The sequence below is a fragment of the Elephas maximus genome, chromosome 25, assembly GCF_024166365.1.
Source record: "Elephas maximus indicus isolate mEleMax1 chromosome 25, mEleMax1 primary haplotype, whole genome shotgun sequence".
NCBI classification, from domain to species: Eukaryota; Metazoa; Chordata; class Mammalia; order Proboscidea; family Elephantidae; genus Elephas; species Elephas maximus.
In genome coordinates, this window is record NC_064843.1 from 36,487,396 (window position 1) to 36,506,242 (window position 18,847).

The following is an 18,847-nucleotide window of genomic DNA, read 5'->3' on the forward strand; positions in this document are numbered from 1 at the left end:
GAAAAACTCAAATTGTTCAAAAACAACAAATAGGTGAGTAGGTAGATAGACAGACAGATAGGAAGTAAATGTGGCAAAATAATAACAACTGGTGAATCCAGGTAAAGGGGACATGGGTGTTCATTGCACTACTCTGCAACTTTTCTAAAGGCTTAAAATTTTCAAAAGAGAAGGCTTGGGGAGAAAAATAACTCTGGAGCATACCTATGGGTGGTAGTTTATGTTTACGTATCGTTTAGTTTCTTATTCTAAAAATTTATACTGAGATACATAAATACATATATATATATACACATATATTATGCTTTTTAAAAAGGCTTGGAATAAAATTGAATAGGGAGCAACTTTCTCACCGTATTATGATTTGATGTCACCTAATGCCATGTCTGTGAACCATCTAAAATCCCCCTGGGCAGCATGCTTGGGTAAACACTGACACAATGATTACATACCCAGGAATTGAAGATGAGTCAAGGGGTGAACTGTCTACAGTCCTCACTTTAAAGAAATTGTCCTGAGGCTATGGGGACAGGAAAGGATCAAGAGGGAGCTGTTTGCTGCCCAGCCCACTCACCCCCTGATGGGGCCATGGCTCACCATGCCATCAGTGATGTCAATATCCAGTGCCCCTTGTTTCTGCAGGAGAGTCAGCACTGAGCCCAGGAAGTTGGCAGAAATGGCCAGTTGGGAGTTGGTGTTGTCGCCCATGGGGGGCAATTCTGGCATCTTCTGCCTGGGAGCCATAGCTGGCCGCCCCAGTGGATAGTCGATGAGGTCGCCTCCAGCCTCCCCAACCAGAGTCTGAGGGAACAGAGAGGAGAGGAATCATGGGGAGGGGCACAGGGAGAAGAAGGGACGGGGGAGGCCAAAGGCTGGGGTGAAGCTGCAACTCTGCCTCCAGGATGCCTTCTCTGATTAAACCCATTGGGCCTGAGTGACTTCTTCCTTTATGGCCCCCAACTCTTCTTCAATTTTTGATGGAAACTCTTGCAGTTCCTGCTTTATAATCACTTATAATTATGCCATGGCACATTACCATATATTTTAGATATGTATATGACAGAGATTCACTACCACCTCACCCCTGCCATAATGAATTAGCACATTTATCTGTCTGCACAATACGCATTGGTTTTTACGATCTTTAAAGACCACACTCCTCTCCGTGGCCCACAGGGCACTGTGTGATCTGCCTCAGAGGGCCTCTCCAGCCTCATCTCCAGCCACTCTGTCCTTCACCCTCCGCAGCCCAGCCTTGTCAGTTGCTCACACCACCTCACCACCCCCACTATGGCGCCTTTGCACGTGTTGTTCCATCCCACACACTCTTCTCTTGTTAAGTCCCACTCATGTGGAAGGCTTCAGATCAAGCGTCACCTCCTCCAGGAAGTACTCTTTGATCTCCCTAGATAGATAATATCCTCCTGCTTTAGGCCTGATAACCTTGGATCCTCTTTCATAGCACTCATGATCTATAATTTCATTTTTTGAGTGATTCTTTGATGATCTGTCCCCTCCAAGAGATTTTAAGCTCCATCAGGGGAAGACCTTGTCTCTGTTGTTCACTACTGGACCTCCATCGCCCAGCCCTCAGACCTGGCATACAGCAGGTACCCATATCTCTTGAATGAGTGTTTATGAATATACTAGGCATGCATATGTATGTGTTCACAGGTGTGACTGTGTACAGGGGAACATGTGTGTACACCTGCACCTCTGTATCTGGTAGAGCAAGTAGGGGAAGCATCCATGTTTGTGCAGCCTAGGAGAAATACACACTGTGTGTGCCCATGTACAATTAGGGGCCAGATTCAGTGATATGCTGGAGCCAGCTCATACCAGCTCATGAGAGCCAGTTGTACACACCCACATTCAGTGACATCCATCAGTAGCCTGAAATCAGCCATGGTGGGAGTATTTACAGCACACAAATTGGCAAACACTATAAATCAGGGCTCTTTTTTTTTTTTTTAAATCGGGAAGAGCCCACTGTTAAAAGCTTAATAGCACCCTGCTGGCCATATCATTCCTCTAGCAAACTCAAGCCTGTAGCAGCAGCTCTAGTAGCTAGAAGCTAGGCTGTCTGAGTTCTGATTCTAAGTTCACAGTTATTAACTGTGTGACCTCGGACAAGTGGTTTCACCTTTCTGTGCCTCGGCCCTCTCACCTGTGAAATGGGTTCAGTAAGAGTGCCTACCTCATATGTTTGCTATGAGGATGGACTGAGTTAATCTATGTAAAGCACTTGATAAGTGTTGGCAGTGATAATGTTTCCTAACATGGCTTCAAAAACGTCCAAATGTTGCTTCTTAGGCACTCAGCAGGAACCCTAGGGGACCCTCACCCACACCCTGCCTTCAGGGACGAGAGCTACTTCCCCTTGCTCCAAAGCCCAGGTACTCACATTGAGGTCTAGCTCCAAGAATTCCCCAGTCACAAGTGGAAGGCTGGAGAAGGTGTACTGGACGCTTCCCAATATCCCCAGAGGAATCAGAGCTGCAGGCAAAGAAAGGGGTCCTAGGAGGTCCCCCTAACCCACCCAGAGGCCCTCCTTCCTCGTGCCATGCTGCCAGGGGCCCAGGCTCCAGATTCAGGCACTGAGGAAAGAGCAAGAACGCTGCCTCTTCCTTTCTGCAAGACCTCAGGCAAGTCATTACACCTCTCGGAACCTCAGTTCCCTCCTCTGTAAAATGAGTTTAATGTAACACCTCAGACTACATGGAGGAGGCTCAGTGAGATCCCGAACAATGATAAGCCTTGTAAACTGTCAAGCAATGTGCAGCAGGGAGGAAGGTTAGGGATCCACAAAATAGAGCTGAGTTGAAGCTGACATTTCTCTGACTGCTTAGTGATGAACAGCCCCACCTCTGGCCTTTTCCTCCCTCATCCCTGGCCACAGAAGGAGAGCTTTTTACCTGCCTGAGAAAGTCATCCTCAAACTCCATGGAGTCCCAGAGAAGCAGGGGCACTATCAGAGAGGACAGCCCTGTATGGCTATACAGGCTGCAAGATACAACTGGAGATGCTGACATGTGGCCTTCGTGAAAGGAGACCCCTGGGACTGTGCAGTGCATGAACTACACAACCGTATGGGGCAGCCCTGGAGTGAGCCCAGCAATATTCACTAAGAGGTCCAGGAAGGGGCTGGGGTTTGGTCCTTGTTTCCCAGGTCTGAGGACCTGGACAGTCTCCACAGTGCCTCACATTATTCACTTGCCCAGTCCCTCTGTGGTTTGAAGCTAGACCCTTCATTTTAGAGATGGAGAAACTGAGAAAAGTCTTTCCAAATTCACCTGGCTCTCAGGCTGAGCTACGGCTTGAACCCAGCTCCCTGACTCCTAGTCCAGGGCTGTAGCCTTCCAGGTCCATGTAGAAACTCCTCCCTCTGGGACTTGGGGGGATTGGCCCCTCTCTCAGACACCACCCCACCACACTTCAAGGGCCTGATGGTGGGTCTGCCTCCCCCTGTGCTACCTTCCCCCCCAGATATCTCTACGTCCCCAGGGCCTTCCCTGGGGCTGGGCCCAGAGCAGGCACTAATAGGTGTTGGCTGAATGAAGCAAAGCAGGAAGGACTTACAGTCCACGAGACCCAGCTGGTCGTTGACAAGGCCGAGCACCACGTCCACGATGGGGCAGAGCTGTGAGGGAGAAAGGGCCATGAAGTAAACCCCAGTGATGTCACGGGGGCCAGGGGAGGGGGGTACACCAGTAATAACAGCACCAGTAGCTAACATTTACTGACTGCTTGCTGGGTGGTAGGCACATCGTGGGGAAGGTTCTAGCATAATTCCCATTTTACAAGACAGTGAAACTAAGATTCAGAGAGAGGATGTGACTAGCCACATAGCTGGGAAGTGCCTGAGCTGGGATTCAAACCAGAATGGTGTGAGTCTCCAGCTTCATCACCTCCCTCCTTCGTTAATCTGCCCCTCTACACTCCTCAGGGTCCTGCCCAGGCTCCAAGAGCATAACCCCAAGCCCTGGGCTCCCTCTGTCCCTCTGGGTCATCTGCATGCCCCAGGGAGGGGGCCTGGACAGTGGCACCTTGGACAGGGGAAAGTCTAAGTCTCTTGATCCTGTCCCAGGACAGGTTCTTACCACGTCAGGGAGGACATTGACCAGGACTCGGTTCACTAAGTTGTCCACAAGGTTGGGGAGAAGACTAAGGAGAGAATTGTAGAATGAGGACAAGGCTCACAGCCACAGAGGGGCTCATCAGGCTTGTCCACGCTGGGGTTCCTAGCCCAGCGAGAACCTTGGGTGTTGGAACATGGTTCTATAAAGCTGGAAGGACACTGTACTTTCACTCTGGGCCAAAAGGACAGGCTACCCAGGCAAATTGTTTGGCGTTTCATTCATTCATTCACTCATTCATTCCTAACAGACAAATGTTTTTTGAGGTCTACAATGGGCCAGGCTGTGATGTTTCTCACTTTTAATGGCAAAAGTCATCACAACCCTGGTTCCCTCCTGCTCATCGGACCCACTGATGGGCTGTTCACTGCAGCTTTGCGTCACTTTCCAAGAGGGAAAACGAGTGTATTACTTTATCCAAGCATCTAACACAGGTTTTGGTACATAGAAGGTACTCAGTAAATGTCAGTGGAAGGGAGGGAAGGAGGAACACTGGCCAATAAAATGTTGTCATGTGGTTCACGAGAAAGGACTAGTTGTCGGTCCGAAAAAGATTGGGAGACATGACCCATTTTCAGACAAGGAAACTGAGTCCAGAGAAGTGGCCCAGAGCAAGTTCTAAGTACATTACACAACTCTTAACTAAACCTCCTAGCCAGTTAACTAAGGGCAAAAATAAGCAATTCACCCATGGACAAGATGCACAGATAGGCAGACAGATAGATTTGTAATCCCAGTATATGTTTCCACAGGCCCTGCAGTGATAGGGGTAATGAGGGAAGCATGGCCCAGTTTGTTGTTGTTTATACACTGTCAAGTTTACTTCGACTCACAGTGACCCTATAGGACAGAGTAGAACTGCCCCATAGAGTTTCCAAGGAGCGCCTAGTGGATTCGAACTGCCGAACTTTTGGTTAACAGCCGTAGCTCTTAACCACTACGCCACCAGAGAACTGGTATTAGCTGAATGAAGCAAAGCAGGAGGGATCACTGACAACCTGACTCCTAAAAACTGGTCCCCACCCCACCTCCACGGAGCGCTGCCTGTGCCCGCCTGCAGAGGCTGTAGCTGGCTGTCCAACGTTGTGCCAGTCGGACAAAGCAAAGAAGTCCTTCAGGTAAAATCCTAATTAGAACATTTCCTCCAAAGCTCACTATGCACTTCGGTCTTCCATTTAAGTGGATCCGCCTTACAGGGCCTTATCTTGATTCCAGTTCTGGGGTGAGAAGGCCCTTGAGGATGCACGTGTCTGTGTATGTGTGTGCATGCATGTGTGTGCACATGAGTGTGCGTAAGCATGCATGCATATGTGCATGTGTGTGTACGTGTGTTAGGGGCATAGTTTGAAGTTCATTCATGTGTATTTAGGGCACAGACTGTTTTCCCCTTCTAGGAAATTATCCAATAAACACATCTGCTCATGAGTGAAATGGTGTACATAAAAGGTTATGCATTGTAGCCCCATTCGAGCAAAAGATTAGGCAAGCTGAAATACCCAACAAGAGTGGGATGGGCAAATAAATGGCAGTTCATGCAGATAATAGACTGTTACACAGCTGTAAAAAAGCTAAACACCAAGGAAGCTCTCCATGTCCAGATACAGAAAACTCCAAAGAAAGTAAATGAAATAAGCAAAGTGTGAAACAGTGTGTATCTATAGTATGCACCCATTTGTGTGACAAAGGAGGATGGAAGATAAGAGTCTACAGCTCATGTTTGCTCCCATTTATATAAAGAACCTGGAAGGAAACTCAAGAAAGGAAGATCCATGGTGAGCTTGGAGAGACAGGGCAGATGGGAGACAGGGCTGGAGGAAGGCTCTCCACTGGGCATTTTTATCATTTTAGATTTTTACCCATGTATTACCAAATATATTTTCTAGTGAAAAACATAAATGTGAAAATATGTAAGGTGTGCTTCTGTCCCCCTTGTTCCCCTCACTGGGGCCTCAGGGGCCAATTCTCCCTGCCTCTACCCACCCTGAACCAGAAACAAAGACTCAGAGACGCTGATATGAATCAGAAAGATTTGGAATCAAGTTGCACAATGAGTTTTTCTGTTCCCAAAGTCTAGATAAGATGAATGCCGGCGGGATTGGCCAAGGAATTAATAAGACAGAAGGGGAAGGAGCAGAGGGCCGGAAGCCTGGAAGAGAGAGGCCAAAGAAGGATCTCCCACGATGAAGATCAAGGAATGAAGAGAAAGGGACTCAGTTCTGAGCAGTCCTGAGTGTGTGCTTGTCCAAGACCACTACCTGGGGACGGCGTAGCAGTTAATACAGAGACACACGAAACATATCTGGACAGAAAGTGAGAACTTGGCTATAGGCAATACCTAGATTATGGACAAATTCCATTCCCAAGTCTGTCTTTGAGTCAAATTTGTACATAAGTTCGAACTGTTGGGTACAATTTGTATCTAAGGTCAGTTAGTCAAATGTTTGTCTTATTATATAGTATATACTGTATCTTTCTATGCATAAAAAACATTAAAGAAACACTTTCGGATACACTAAAACATCTTTAACATAATAATACAGTAATAATAAAAATAATATTTTGATGCACTTTGCAAAGTAGCACCCATTTGTTATTATGAATCAGTGTACATACCTCAAATTTTTAATATAATAGGCTTTATGGGGGTTGGTTCATAACTATGGGCTGTACATAAATCAGACACTCATAACCCAGGGACTGCCTTACTTTATAGCGAGGGTGTGATAGAAAAAACTCATGCCCTGACCAAGCTTGAATTGAACAGAACCAACAGAGAAACTTCCCCAGGAGCTGGGGCACCAATGGACATGCCACCCCTGTTAGATACATATTCATAAACTCTTAAAATGTGCCAGATCCTACACTAAATGTTTTATACCATTCTTTCAATCCCCAAGGGGAAAAGAATTACTCTCATTTCACAGATGAAGAAACTGGAGCTTGGAGAAGGCAACTGAGTTGCCCAACGTCACACAGCAAGGAAATGGTAGAGTTAAGATTTGAACCCAAGTCAGCTTCTAGAGCCTATTCTCTTAATCATTATGAATCAAGATTGCAATCGGGATTGCAAAGCTGCAGGCATGTATCATCAAACTATTCTTCAGGTTGGCTGAAGCCCCACATCCTGGGTTGAAGGCACACCACCTAGTGCCCAGCCATGGAAGCGCTAGACCAGGGCCAGAGGTAAGAGTATGGATGGCTCAGCATGAGTCTTCACGACTCCTGCAGAATCACTCTTCTGCCCACACCAGTGCCCATGGGTAGGTGGGTGGTACCATTTTGTTTGCCAAAGACAGACCACTTTACCGTCTCCCAAGGCACTCCCCTTTCCAATGGTACTCACCCTCTCAGCAGCTTAACTTTGATGCCCCCCAGAAGGGTGTCACATCGTTCAACGACCAGCCGAGGATAACCCGCTCGATCCATGGTCAGCCGGACCTTGGCCGTGATGTTCACTTCCACAGCAATGTCCAGGAAGCCAATAAGACTGGATGAGACCAAGAGGCCAGGGAAACAATGAGTCACACCTCAACCGCCAGGCAGTTCACACTATCCAGGCCAGCCCGGCACCTCCCCACCTCAGGCTTTTGCCCTTGCTGCCTGCCATCAGTTATGCCTCTTCCTGATCTTTATGGGTCCCAAACCAGGAAAACTTCTTTGATCCCTAAAGTAAATAATAATAAATGAACTCCATGTATAAATTCTGGTTTCCAAGGTAACCATCCAACCACCTAGCTTTGTAGACATTGACCTCATCTTATGGGGATAAATCTATGCAAAAGCCCACCCTCTGAGGTCCCCTAATAAGTACCTGCTGTCTGGCAGGCAGAGCCCTGGTGCCACAGTGGTTAAGACCTTGACTGCTAACCAAAAGGTCAGCTGCTTGAATGTACCAGTCGCTCCTCGCAAACACTATGGCGCAGTTCTACTCTGTCCTGTAGGGTTGCTATGAGTTGGAATCAACTCAATGGCGACAGGCTTTTGGTTTTACATGGCAGGCACTATTCAGGGAGGCATTTTGCTTGCCTCCTCTCACTTATGGCCACAGCCATCTGGAAAAGGAGGTGGTCTTATTATTCCTGTTGCAGGGGAAGACACTAGGGCACACTGACATTGAGATTGGACCAAGGTCATGCAGCTTGTAAATGAGAGAGTCAAAATTTGAACCTAAGCTGTCACCTGACTCCAGCCTCCCAGCTCTTAACTACCGCTCTAGGCTGCCCTCACTGCCAACACAGACATCGAGATGACCTTGAGGCAAGACATGCACTGGCTTGTTAATTCCTATTTTATGGACCAAGGGACTGAGGTGTAGAGAGAGGAGATGACATGCCCAAGATCTCCCAGTGAGGACATGGGGTAGTAGGGGCGCCTCCAGGGCCAAGGACACACACCTCTTCCCGTTGATGGCCACGCGGGTGTACAAGCTCAGGTAGACGCCGACGCCAGGCAGCAGCCGCACAGACACCCGAGGGAGGGTCAGCTCCACAATGCGAAGCCTACACGGGATGGGGGCAGAAAGCGCTGGGGAGGCCAGCCCCCCCCCCAACCTGGGGAGCGCCTCCCTCACACCCTGTCTGTCCCACATTCATTCCTCCTGACTCTCGGGAGACCTGAGGTTCATGGACAGAACTTGGAAAACAAAAAAGTTGCAGGCAAAAGTTGCCACCATCTGTGATCCCACTGCCCAGGGACCACCATTCACATTTCTGTTTCCTCAGAATCTCTTTTCCATGTAAAGATGCCATTCCTTCTCCCTGACCCTGCCCCTCTTCACCTGAGTCTCTCCTGCGCATTCTTCAGACTTCGGCACAAGTCTTCTTCTTCCAGAAAGCCTCCCCTGACCTCCCAAGGTAGGTGAGCTTCCCCATACACACATCCTCATCACCCCATGAAATTCTCTTGTCATTGTTGCAATTGCATCATTATTTACAGGCTTCTTCCTCAATGCCCATGCACCCCAACTGCCTGCAAGTTCTGTGAGGACAGGGGAGAGGTATCTTTTCTTGGCCAAACACTGGGTTATGTCCCCAATGCAAGCACAGTGTGCCACCCGTAGCAAGAACTCTAAGTACTTGTTTCATTAAATAATGAATATGAGGAGACGGCTGGCACAGTTGAAATTATACATGTAATTTTAAATCCTTGGGCTTTTTCCATTTAAACTATATTACTATGACCATTCTACAGATGAGGAACCTGAAACTCAAAGAGAGAGGAAAAGGATGGCCCAAAGTTACACAACAAATATAAAAGGTCGAGTTGGGACTCAGCTCAGACTGTTTCATGGCAAGACTCCAAACCATGTAACCTGGGACTTTGAAGATGGTCTTGACACCAAGCCCTGAAGTGTATGGGCACTTAAAGACCATCCCTCCCCCAACCCCAGGCCTCTGGGGGTGAGCGCCCCTGTTTGTAGTTTGGTCAGTTGAGACCAGCCCTTTCTTACCCCGTGATGCCCTGCACAGTGCTGAGGATGCCGCCCTCGCCGAGCACACCCAGGACGCCTCCTCCTCCAAGAAGTCCTCCGTCACCAAGGAGACCTCCCCCGCCGAGCAGGCCACCTTGGCCTGATAGGATGCCATCAGCCGCCAGCATACCCCCAGTCCCCAGCAAACCACCTGGGCCCAGGGCCCCAGTGGCCACTCCAGGTGGGATTTCTCCAGGCCGAATCTCTCTCCGGTGAAGCCTGCCAACGGTTGGTGCGCCCTCTGCTGACCTGTACTGTCCATGGCCCCTATGGCCACCATACGCATTCTCGGCATTGCGGTAGTCACTATTTCGAAGGTCCCTGATGTTTCCATCTGACTCTAAAATCTCCCCATATCGGTATTTGCCCCCCAACTGTGCGGCGTTGTCGTTGGTCTCGATGTGACCATACTTGTAATTACCACCAAGCTGTTTGCCATTGGTATATTTTGGGGGTGGCCCTCGGATATGGAAGTCGTTGTAGGGAACACCACCAACACCTCGGGGGAATTCAACGTGTCTGTAGTCATCGTAATGGTGTCGGCCACCGCCCAAAAGACCACTACCACCCAAGAGACCACCACCACTGCCACCCAGCAACCCACCACCACTGCCACCCAGCAACCCCCCACCACTGCCACCCAGCAACCCACCACCACTACCACTAGTACTCCCCCATAGTTCACCATCACTACTGCTACCTCCACCACCCAACAACCCCCCACCACTACCACCCAACAGCCCCCCACCACTACCACCCAACAACCCCCCACCACTACCACCCAACAGCCCTCCACCACTGCTGCTACCACCACCCAATAAGCCTCCACCCAACAGGTCACTGCCACCACCTCCACCCCCACCACCAAGAAGGCCTCCCAGAAGACCACCTCCCCCGCCACCTCTGCCTCCACTTCCACCAAGCAGACCCCCCAGGAGAGGCCCACCACCATCACCACCAGCTTTACCCAATGGCACCTCTCTCAGGGCCGAGTGGAGGGCATCACTTTTCTGCAGGGTGCCCGAAATGGCTGCAGAAAGGCAAAGACATCAGTCAGAACTTCCTCTTTCTACCACCTCCAGCCCTTAGGCACCGCCCCCGGAGCATCAGAGCAGGAGCATTGCTAGGCTTTCTGGACCTCACTTTCCAATCGGTATAAATGCAGAGGCCAAAAGAGATGATTCCTTCAGCCAGTCTAGCTCTGACCTCCTAGGTGAGCTCAGTAGCTACTGGGTTTTAATGAGATTTTGACATCATTCAGCCAAAACTTGATGGATTCACTTCCTCACTCTCCCTTCCAAGTGCTCCACCCTTTGTTGTTATTGTTGTCAGTCGCCGTTGAGTCGATTCCGACTCATGGCAACCGTGTGTGTTACAGAGCAGAACTGCATCATAGGGTTTTCTTGCTTCTCATCTTATCAGAAGCAGATCACCAGGCCTTTTCATCCAAGATGTAACCGGGTGGGTTTGAACTGCCAATCTTTAGGTTAGCAGCTGAGCATGAACTATTTGAGCCACCTAAAGGCCATCTCTCCACACCTTACAGCTTAAAAAATCTTTCTCATGCATTGTCTCAACTGATGCCTGGGCAATAGTCAAAGCCAAAATTATTGTCCTTATTTGATAGATAAGGAAATTGAGGCCTGTGCCATACTCAGTGACCTCTTAGTTAGGAACAATCTCATGTCCTATTCTCATGATTGCCTTAGGCAGACACTGGGGCAGAGAGTGTGCCTTGTTTGCCAGATGACACAGAGAGGTCCTAAGAACTGGAGGCAAGAATAACTATGGCTCCCTCTAATTGAGGGCCTTCTATGTACCAGGAACTGTGCTAAGTTTTCACAGAGGTCTTCTTATTTAGTTCTCCTATCAGTCCCCGATGGGAACCATAATTACACCCATTTTGCAGATGAGGAAACTGAGGCTGAGAGAACTCAAGTCATGGACTTAAGGTCACATAGTCAGGATTTGCACCCCAGGAAGACTGACTCCAGAGACCAAGTTCTCAATTACTGCTCTCTATTGCCTCAAGAGACAGGAATATAATGTCCCCAGCATGGCACCTGGCACAAAGTAGGTGCTCAGGAAGTGGTAGCCAAAAAAAGGGGGGGGGGTGGAAACTGAGGCCCAGAGAGGAAAAGTCGCCTGAACATCTGATGTGGAATCTGCCAATGAGGATGAGGGTCCTTCAGAGTTGGCTGTTCTGCCCTGCCCACCCCATGTCCATTCCCGCTGTGGGTTGGACTCACTGTTGCTCAGCACATCTTTGGTAACCCTGAGGACAGTATTTGTCTCTTGGCGGATGCCACACACAGCCGCCACGGATAGGGCAGCCACATACCACGCCGTCCACATGCTGGCACTGCTTCCCTGCCAAGGAGACACGGTATCAGATGGTCACTCGTCACCACCATCACATGGCCAGCAGGGGGAGCTAGGCATGCCCTGCCATGAGCTATTTCAGGACCCTGAGGCCCAGGGACAGGGGAAACTGACTCCATGTCACACAGTGGGGTAGGGCCCAGAATTCCAGAAACTTCCTGCATTTTTCAAACTGAAATGAATCTGGGGACACAAGGCAGACATCAATAACCAAACTGTCCCAGGGTGGGATGTCGGATTATGTCCCAAGCTGGGATTTCCAAATGGAGCCTCAAGGGTGGAAGGGTAATGGTGATTTCTATGTGAAATAGTAAACTGATCAGGCAGGCTCTGGGGAACACTTGCTAGCATCTACCTATCCAACCATTCATCCATCCTTCTACTCATCCAACCATCCATTCTCCCCTTCCTATTCATCTATGCACCCATCCATCCAGCCAGCCAGCCAGCCAGCCAGCCAGCCAGCCAGCCAGCCATCCACCCATCCATCCATCATCTAACCAGCCAGCAGGCCAGTCATATGTCCATCCATCCATCCATCCATCTATCCGTTCAGCCTTTTATCAGTTCATCCACACATACATCTAGCCATCCTCCCATACACCCAGCCAACAAATATCATTTTCTACCTCTTTGGAGGAGACCTTTCTATACCAGGTGATCAGAGCTATCTGAGTTCTAATCCTTAGGCAAGAGACCTTATCTTTTTTGAAACTCTGCTTCTGAATCACTAACACACCATATCTAGTACCTAGTGCCAAAAAACCCATCACTGTCGAGTCGACTCCAATCCGTAAAAACCCTATAGGACAGAATAGAACTGTCCCATAGGGTTTCCAAGACAGTAAATCTTTACGGAAGCAGACTGCTACATCTTTCTCCCACAGAATGGCTGGTGGGTCTGAACTGCTAACCTTTCAATTAGCAGCCAAGCATTTAACCACTGCATCACCAAGGGTCCTCTAGTACCTGGTAAACACTCAATAAACAGCAGCTATTGTTATTGTTTTTGGACTATTATTTCAGACCCCAAGAAGTGGGTGAGGAATGTTAGATTGGAGGGATGGGTGAAGCAGGTATTTTGAGACAAGCTGGTCAGTCTCCAGGAAACTCAACTGTGTTGCCTCCATGCCCTTGCCCATTTCTCTTGCTCCATCAGCCTGGTCTACCCATTCACCAGCCTCAGGTAATCAACACGGGACATGGCCTCCCAACACGGTTAAACTGTGAAATTCTTGCCTTCCGCCTCCTCCACTTATGTATCTTCTCCTGTTTTCCCTGCTCCCAGTTCTCTGGAAGTTCCCCAAATTCTTTCCCCATCCCCATCTGCTCCCAGGAAAGAACTGGAGGCACTCGTTTATACTAGAATATGAAGGACTGATATATCCAAGGCCTTTTTTTTTTTTTTTTAATGGCTTCTTCACCTGAGAGCTGTGTTCAAACAGAGATCGCCACCCTCAGTTAAAAAGATGGACACTAGCGGAGGGATTTCTGGTATCAGCAAGCAAATGAGGAGTCTCAGGGAGGCAGCAAAAGTCCTAGGTACTTGGCATTCATGGAAAAGATGGGTGTGGCTCTGCCCCGGCATGTAATCAGGGTGATTAGGGCCCTTTTGATCAACTTCTGAAAGGGTCTCATGACTATGCCTATATTACAGGCAAGATAAAGGAAGCTCAGAGAGGGGTCAGGTTGCCAGTCTGGGACCCTCCCTTCCTTGCCTCAGACACGGATGCCTCCCCAGGCCTCAGCCTTCCCCTGCAAGCCCAGACACTGAATAAGAAAGGGGATCCTCCTTACCCCTGAGAGGTCCCCGCAGCTCAGTCCAGGAAGGTCCCCTTCACCGGGTCCTCTGCTCTTGGCTGAGTCTGCTCACAGGTCAGCCTTATATACCAGCTGGAGTCTGAGCCTGGATCCAGAGAGGGAAACACTGTGTAATTACCAGAGACCGGAATTCAGATTTGCTATGCGAATCAGGCCTTGAGCCTCAAAACCACAAGGGTTTGCGGTTTGTGGCTAATTTCAAGAGCTGTGCTCAGTCCCAAATGGCGTCACATGAGCTGGGGTTTATCAGCCCCTGGTCTGGGCACGTTCCTGGAGACCCCAGCTAGGCCCCCTAGATCGGGGACCCAGAAGCACCCCCAAATGCATCACATTTCCAGCTCTACACGGTCTGGGTAGACAGGATGTGCCCAGAACTGGACTCAGGACCAGGCTGACCAAGGTTCAAATCCCACTCATCCCCTAACTCACTGTGTCACCTTGGGCCAGCCACTTCTCCTGTCTGAGCCTCACATGATTTCTGTCTGTAAAATGGGTGTAAAACCTGCCTCACAGGTCTGATTGAAGGATTAAGGGAGGTGGATGTAGATCTGTCCCCTCAAACTTTCCACCTATGTGTGGAAAACATGAAAATGGGCTTTTTTGTCCTGCAAAAGGTCTCCCCACAAAATTTCATTAAGAAATTTTCATACATATGATAAAGTTGAAAGACTTGAATAGCGAACAGCTGTGTATCTGTCATCTTATGCCCACCACCTACATCTACCATTATCATTTTGTTATACTTGCTTTATCACATATCTACCCATCCATCCATTAATCTGCCTTTTTTTTTTTAATGCATTTCAAAGTAAGTTGCAGACCACAGTACGCTTGCCCCTAAACACTTTAACATGCCTGCCATTACCTAGGCTTCAAGATTTGTTTATGATTCTTTTCCTCGGATGTAAAATTTACATGCCGTGTGATGCACAAATCTCAAGTGTTCATTCATCGAATTTTGACAATTCTGTACAAACCTATAGCCCACTCGCTATCACAATATCGGGCATTTCCATCACTCCAGAAAGTTCACTTCTGCCTCTTCCCAGTCAATCTCTGCTCCCACCCCGCAGAGGCAGTCACTGCCAGCTTCAAGACCTGCCTTGGCTACCTTTGTCCCTAGGTACAACCTGGACCTCTTCCTTTGACATTCAAGACAAGACGATCTGCCTTCCACACTCAGTCCATTCCCTTCTCATCACCCCCTGGCCTCCCTGTCTCCGGGCCTTTTCATGTGCAGTCCCTACCATCTAGAATGTTCTTTTCCCAACTCCATTGATCAAAACTGTGCAGAGATGTCAACTCCTTCAGAAAGCTTTCCTTGATAACCCCAAGCCCTTACCCTTCCTCTGGACCACCCAGGGCCCTTTAGACCCCAGAATGAGGTGCCTTTTCTCCAGATAAGACAGGCATGTAGCCCACACTTAGCCCAGCATGGGCACATACGCCAGTGTAGTGAATGAATGAATGAATTCTTTTACCCTCGACCGGACTGGGAACTCCCTGAGCCTCCTTGCTCACCTGCTCTCCAGCTGCAGCCCCGTCCTCTCTCCATGTTTAATGGGTGCCACCTCCTCCATGATGCCACCTCACCTGCCTGCGAATTCCTAAGAGTTGGGGACATTTCTCACTTCCTGTCAGGGACCGCTCTCAAGTTGGGCCAGGAGTTAACGAGAGTGTTGTCCTGAACTCCACAAAGAGGTGCTTCCTCCTCCCTCCCTGGGGCTCTGAAAGCAGCATGGCTGACCTCAAGTCCTGCCAAGCTCAGCCGATGTCACCACTGGCTTCTCTTCATGTGCCCCCAACCCAGCGTCTCTCTGGAATTCGATTTCCCTGTCTGCAATGGGGGCATCAATGTAACAGTTAAGAGCACCGGCTCCCGAGCTGGCTGCTGGGTTTGAATTCCGCTGCCATCTCTCTCTGATCCTGTTTCCTCGCTTGTAAGATGGTGATAGGAACCGTCTCAACCTCAAAATGATGCCGTAAGGCTCAAGTGACTTAATTTCACAGACCACTGAGAACAGGGTCTGGCACACAGTAGGTGCTCAGGAGATGGTATTTTTATCCTCCACATCTAGCTCCCTGCCAGCTGCACATGACAGTGAGTTGGCAAAGGCAGAGAGGGGCATGAGGAAACAGTTTCAAACTTGAATTCCCACACCCCATCTGATCTATCAGCCCCAGAACAATTACTTCTCCTCCCTGGGCCTCAGTCTGACTAACTGCAAAATGGGCATAACCGTCCTTCCCCAGCAGACTTGTAAGGCTTACACGGGAAATATCTAGGATGTGCCTGGAGCCTTGGGGGCTCAGTAAACAACAGCCCACTTTTTGCTTCCCTTGATGAAGGCAGCCTCTCTGTAGGAGTAGCTTCTGCCCAAAATGATATGAGTGTGAATTTGTGACAATGGGTCTCCTTTTCTGTGCCTCAATTCCCCCCTCTTGGGAGACTAGAAATGACATCTTAAAATGATGATAATTATCTGGGTTTAATCAGCTCCTGATCCTCCTTTGGTTAACACTTTGTGCCCCCCATAGCCTGGCATTTAGTGAGTGATAGAAATGCTTATTTAAAAAATATATTGCAATTGAAAAAAAAACGCAAAGAGAGCAACTGTGCCTTTCCCACCCTCCTCCCCCGACCAGGGGGGACAACTGCACACTGTAAACTGTAGGGGGCAGTGCACACACAGGGTGGTTTTTGTTAGTTATCCAAAGCTTTATCCTTGTCCTCAGTCCTGAGACCAGCCAGTCCCTGGGGGTCATGACACTGCCTGCTCCCAGTGGCCCCCTGGCCTCCCCAAGAGGATTAGTGCAGCCCTGGCGCCAGGGAGATCACCTGGGCTTAGTGTCCAAAAGGCACCTTTGTCTGGAGCTGGCCAGGGATGGGGGGAAGGATATCTGATTCCCTTAGAGGAGCCCAAAGAATATGAGTCATCCACACAGGAAGCCACACAGGGGGCCATGCATGGGGTCATGAAGGCAACTGCAGAGATCAGGAAACAGCCCCAGCCCCACCACTCACCCCTCCAACTCAGCCCTGTCTCCCTCCCAGACTGTCAGCCCACCAAAGCCACAAGGGGGCTCCCAGAGAAGGGACTCCCTTCACATCTTCTTTTACACCCACCCTTCTATCCCAAGGGTGCAGGTTCAGAGCCCAGGCTCTGGAGTCAGATGGGCCTGGGTTCAAATCCTGACTCCCTAGCCATGCAGCCTTGGGCAAGTCACTTAACCTCTTTGTGCCTCAATTTCCTCAACTGCATAATGATGGTGGAGCCCCTGGGTTGTGGAAACAGTTAAGCAATTAACTATTATTCGAAAGGTTGGAAAGTCTAGTCCACCCAGAGGTGCCTCGGAAGAAAGGCCTGGCAACCTGCTTCCAAAAGGTCACAGCCTTGAAGACCCTATGGAGCTATTCCACTCTGCACACATGGGGTGGCCATGAGTTGGAATCGACTGCACAGCAACTGGTTTGTTTCATTTTTCTTCTCATCGCTACTTTGTGCAGCTGCAGGTCTCACCACGATGAAGCAGATGCTGTCCCCGGCCTTCGGGGGCCTCTTGGTCAAGTGGGAGAGTGAGACAGAGGCAGTGACAATGCAGCATGCTGAGTGTAAGAAAGGGGGTGAGAGACTCCACTGGCGGGAAAATACAGTGCCCTGCGCACTGATGATGGTGGGGGTTGCCAGGCAAACCGGGGGAGCAGGATGCCCCAGGAAGCAGAGGCTTGGACACACATGATCGAACACTGACCACGTGCCAGCCCCTCTTCTTAGTACTTTACAAGAATGGTGTCATCGAATCCTCAAATAACCTATGAGTGAGTGCTACATTATTCCCATTTCACAGGTGAGGAGCCTGAGGCCCACAGACAACTCTGCTCCCTTTCCACACTCCAGGAGGAATCGGCTGAGGCCAGGTTATGGGCAGCCTTGAATGCCAAACCTGGGAGTGTGGATGATTTCTTGTTGGCAATGGGAATCCAGCCTCGAGGGGCTGTTGGTGACAGTGTGAGACCGTCAGATATGGTTAAGGATGGGCTGGAGGCCAGTGGGATGGAAGAGAGGTTGGTGGGAGACCAGGGAGGGGCAGCATGGTCCTCTCAGAGAGATGATGCCGGGGTGCCGGGGCAGGGACGTGGAGTGAAGAGGAGGAAACAGGGCTTGGTTAGGAGGTAGAATAATGCAGTAATAACGAGAGCTAACGGTAGCTGAGTGGAGCCCGGGTGGCATACCAGTTAAACACTCAACTGCTGACTGAAAGGTTGATCATTTGAACCCACCCAGTTACTCCACAGGAGAAAGACCTGGTCATCTGCTCCTGTAAGGATTAAAAAAAAAAAAAAACTTTTTTTTTTTTTTTTTTTGATTGCAGCCCAGAAAAACCTAGGGGGCAGCTCTACTCTGTCACACAGGTCGCTGAGTCGAAATCAACTCGGCAGCACCTAATAGCAACAACAATAATTGAGTGCTTTTTATGGGCAAGTCATCATCCTGAGGGCCAATTTAGCCCTCAAAACCCTATTACTGTCTTACTATCACCCCCATAAGGACCCCTGGTGGTGCAGTGGCTGCTAACCATTTCAGCAATTCAAATCCACCCAGCCAATCCATAGGAGAAAAGATGTGACAGTCTGCTTCCATAAAGATTCTAGCCTTGGAAACCCTATGAGCAGTTCTACCCTGTCCTATAGGGTCACTGTGAGTAGGAATCAACTTGACAGGAGTGGGTTTTTTTTTTTTTTTTTTTTTTTGGCTTATCATCCCTGTTACTGAGAAAACTAGGCTGAGAAAGATTAAATGACTTAAGCCAGGCCATATGGCTAGTCAGCAGGCTGGATGGGATTTGCACACAGGCAGCTAACCCTTCAGCCACTTATGTAGCCTCTATGCTAACCTGGATGGGAGTCAGTAGATATCTGCAAGTGAGAAAGGAGTTGAATTAAACCCCAACATCGTACAGCACTGAGCCTGGCATGTAGTGAGTACCAATCAATGTAGGGTAGATGGGTGGGAGGGTTGGAGGGAGGAAAGAAGAA

The 18,847-nt window shown here is 49.3% G+C and overlaps 1 protein-coding gene across 1 annotated transcript in view; it reads right to left on the bottom strand.

Annotated features, from left to right (window-relative positions):
• The window catches only part of BPIFB4 (BPI fold containing family B member 4), a 28,019-nt gene extending 16,058 nt beyond the window's left edge, over positions 1–11,961 (bottom strand). Inside the window, exons 1-9 of the mRNA XM_049869490.1 lie at positions 11,856–11,961; positions 10,574–10,636; positions 9,586–10,105; positions 8,531–8,635; positions 7,480–7,623; positions 4,101–4,164; positions 3,580–3,640; positions 2,405–2,496; positions 598–801 (exon numbers count right to left, since the gene is read on the bottom strand). Coding sequence (XP_049725447.1) covers positions 598–801; positions 2,405–2,496; positions 3,580–3,640; positions 4,101–4,164; positions 7,480–7,623; positions 8,531–8,635; positions 9,586–10,105; positions 10,574–10,636; positions 11,856–11,961 — 1,359 coding nt within the window. The remainder of the gene's footprint in view (positions 1–597; positions 802–2,404; positions 2,497–3,579; positions 3,641–4,100; positions 4,165–7,479; positions 7,624–8,530; positions 8,636–9,585; positions 10,106–10,573; positions 10,637–11,855) is intronic.
• Positions 11,962–18,847: the final 6,886 nt, after the last annotated feature.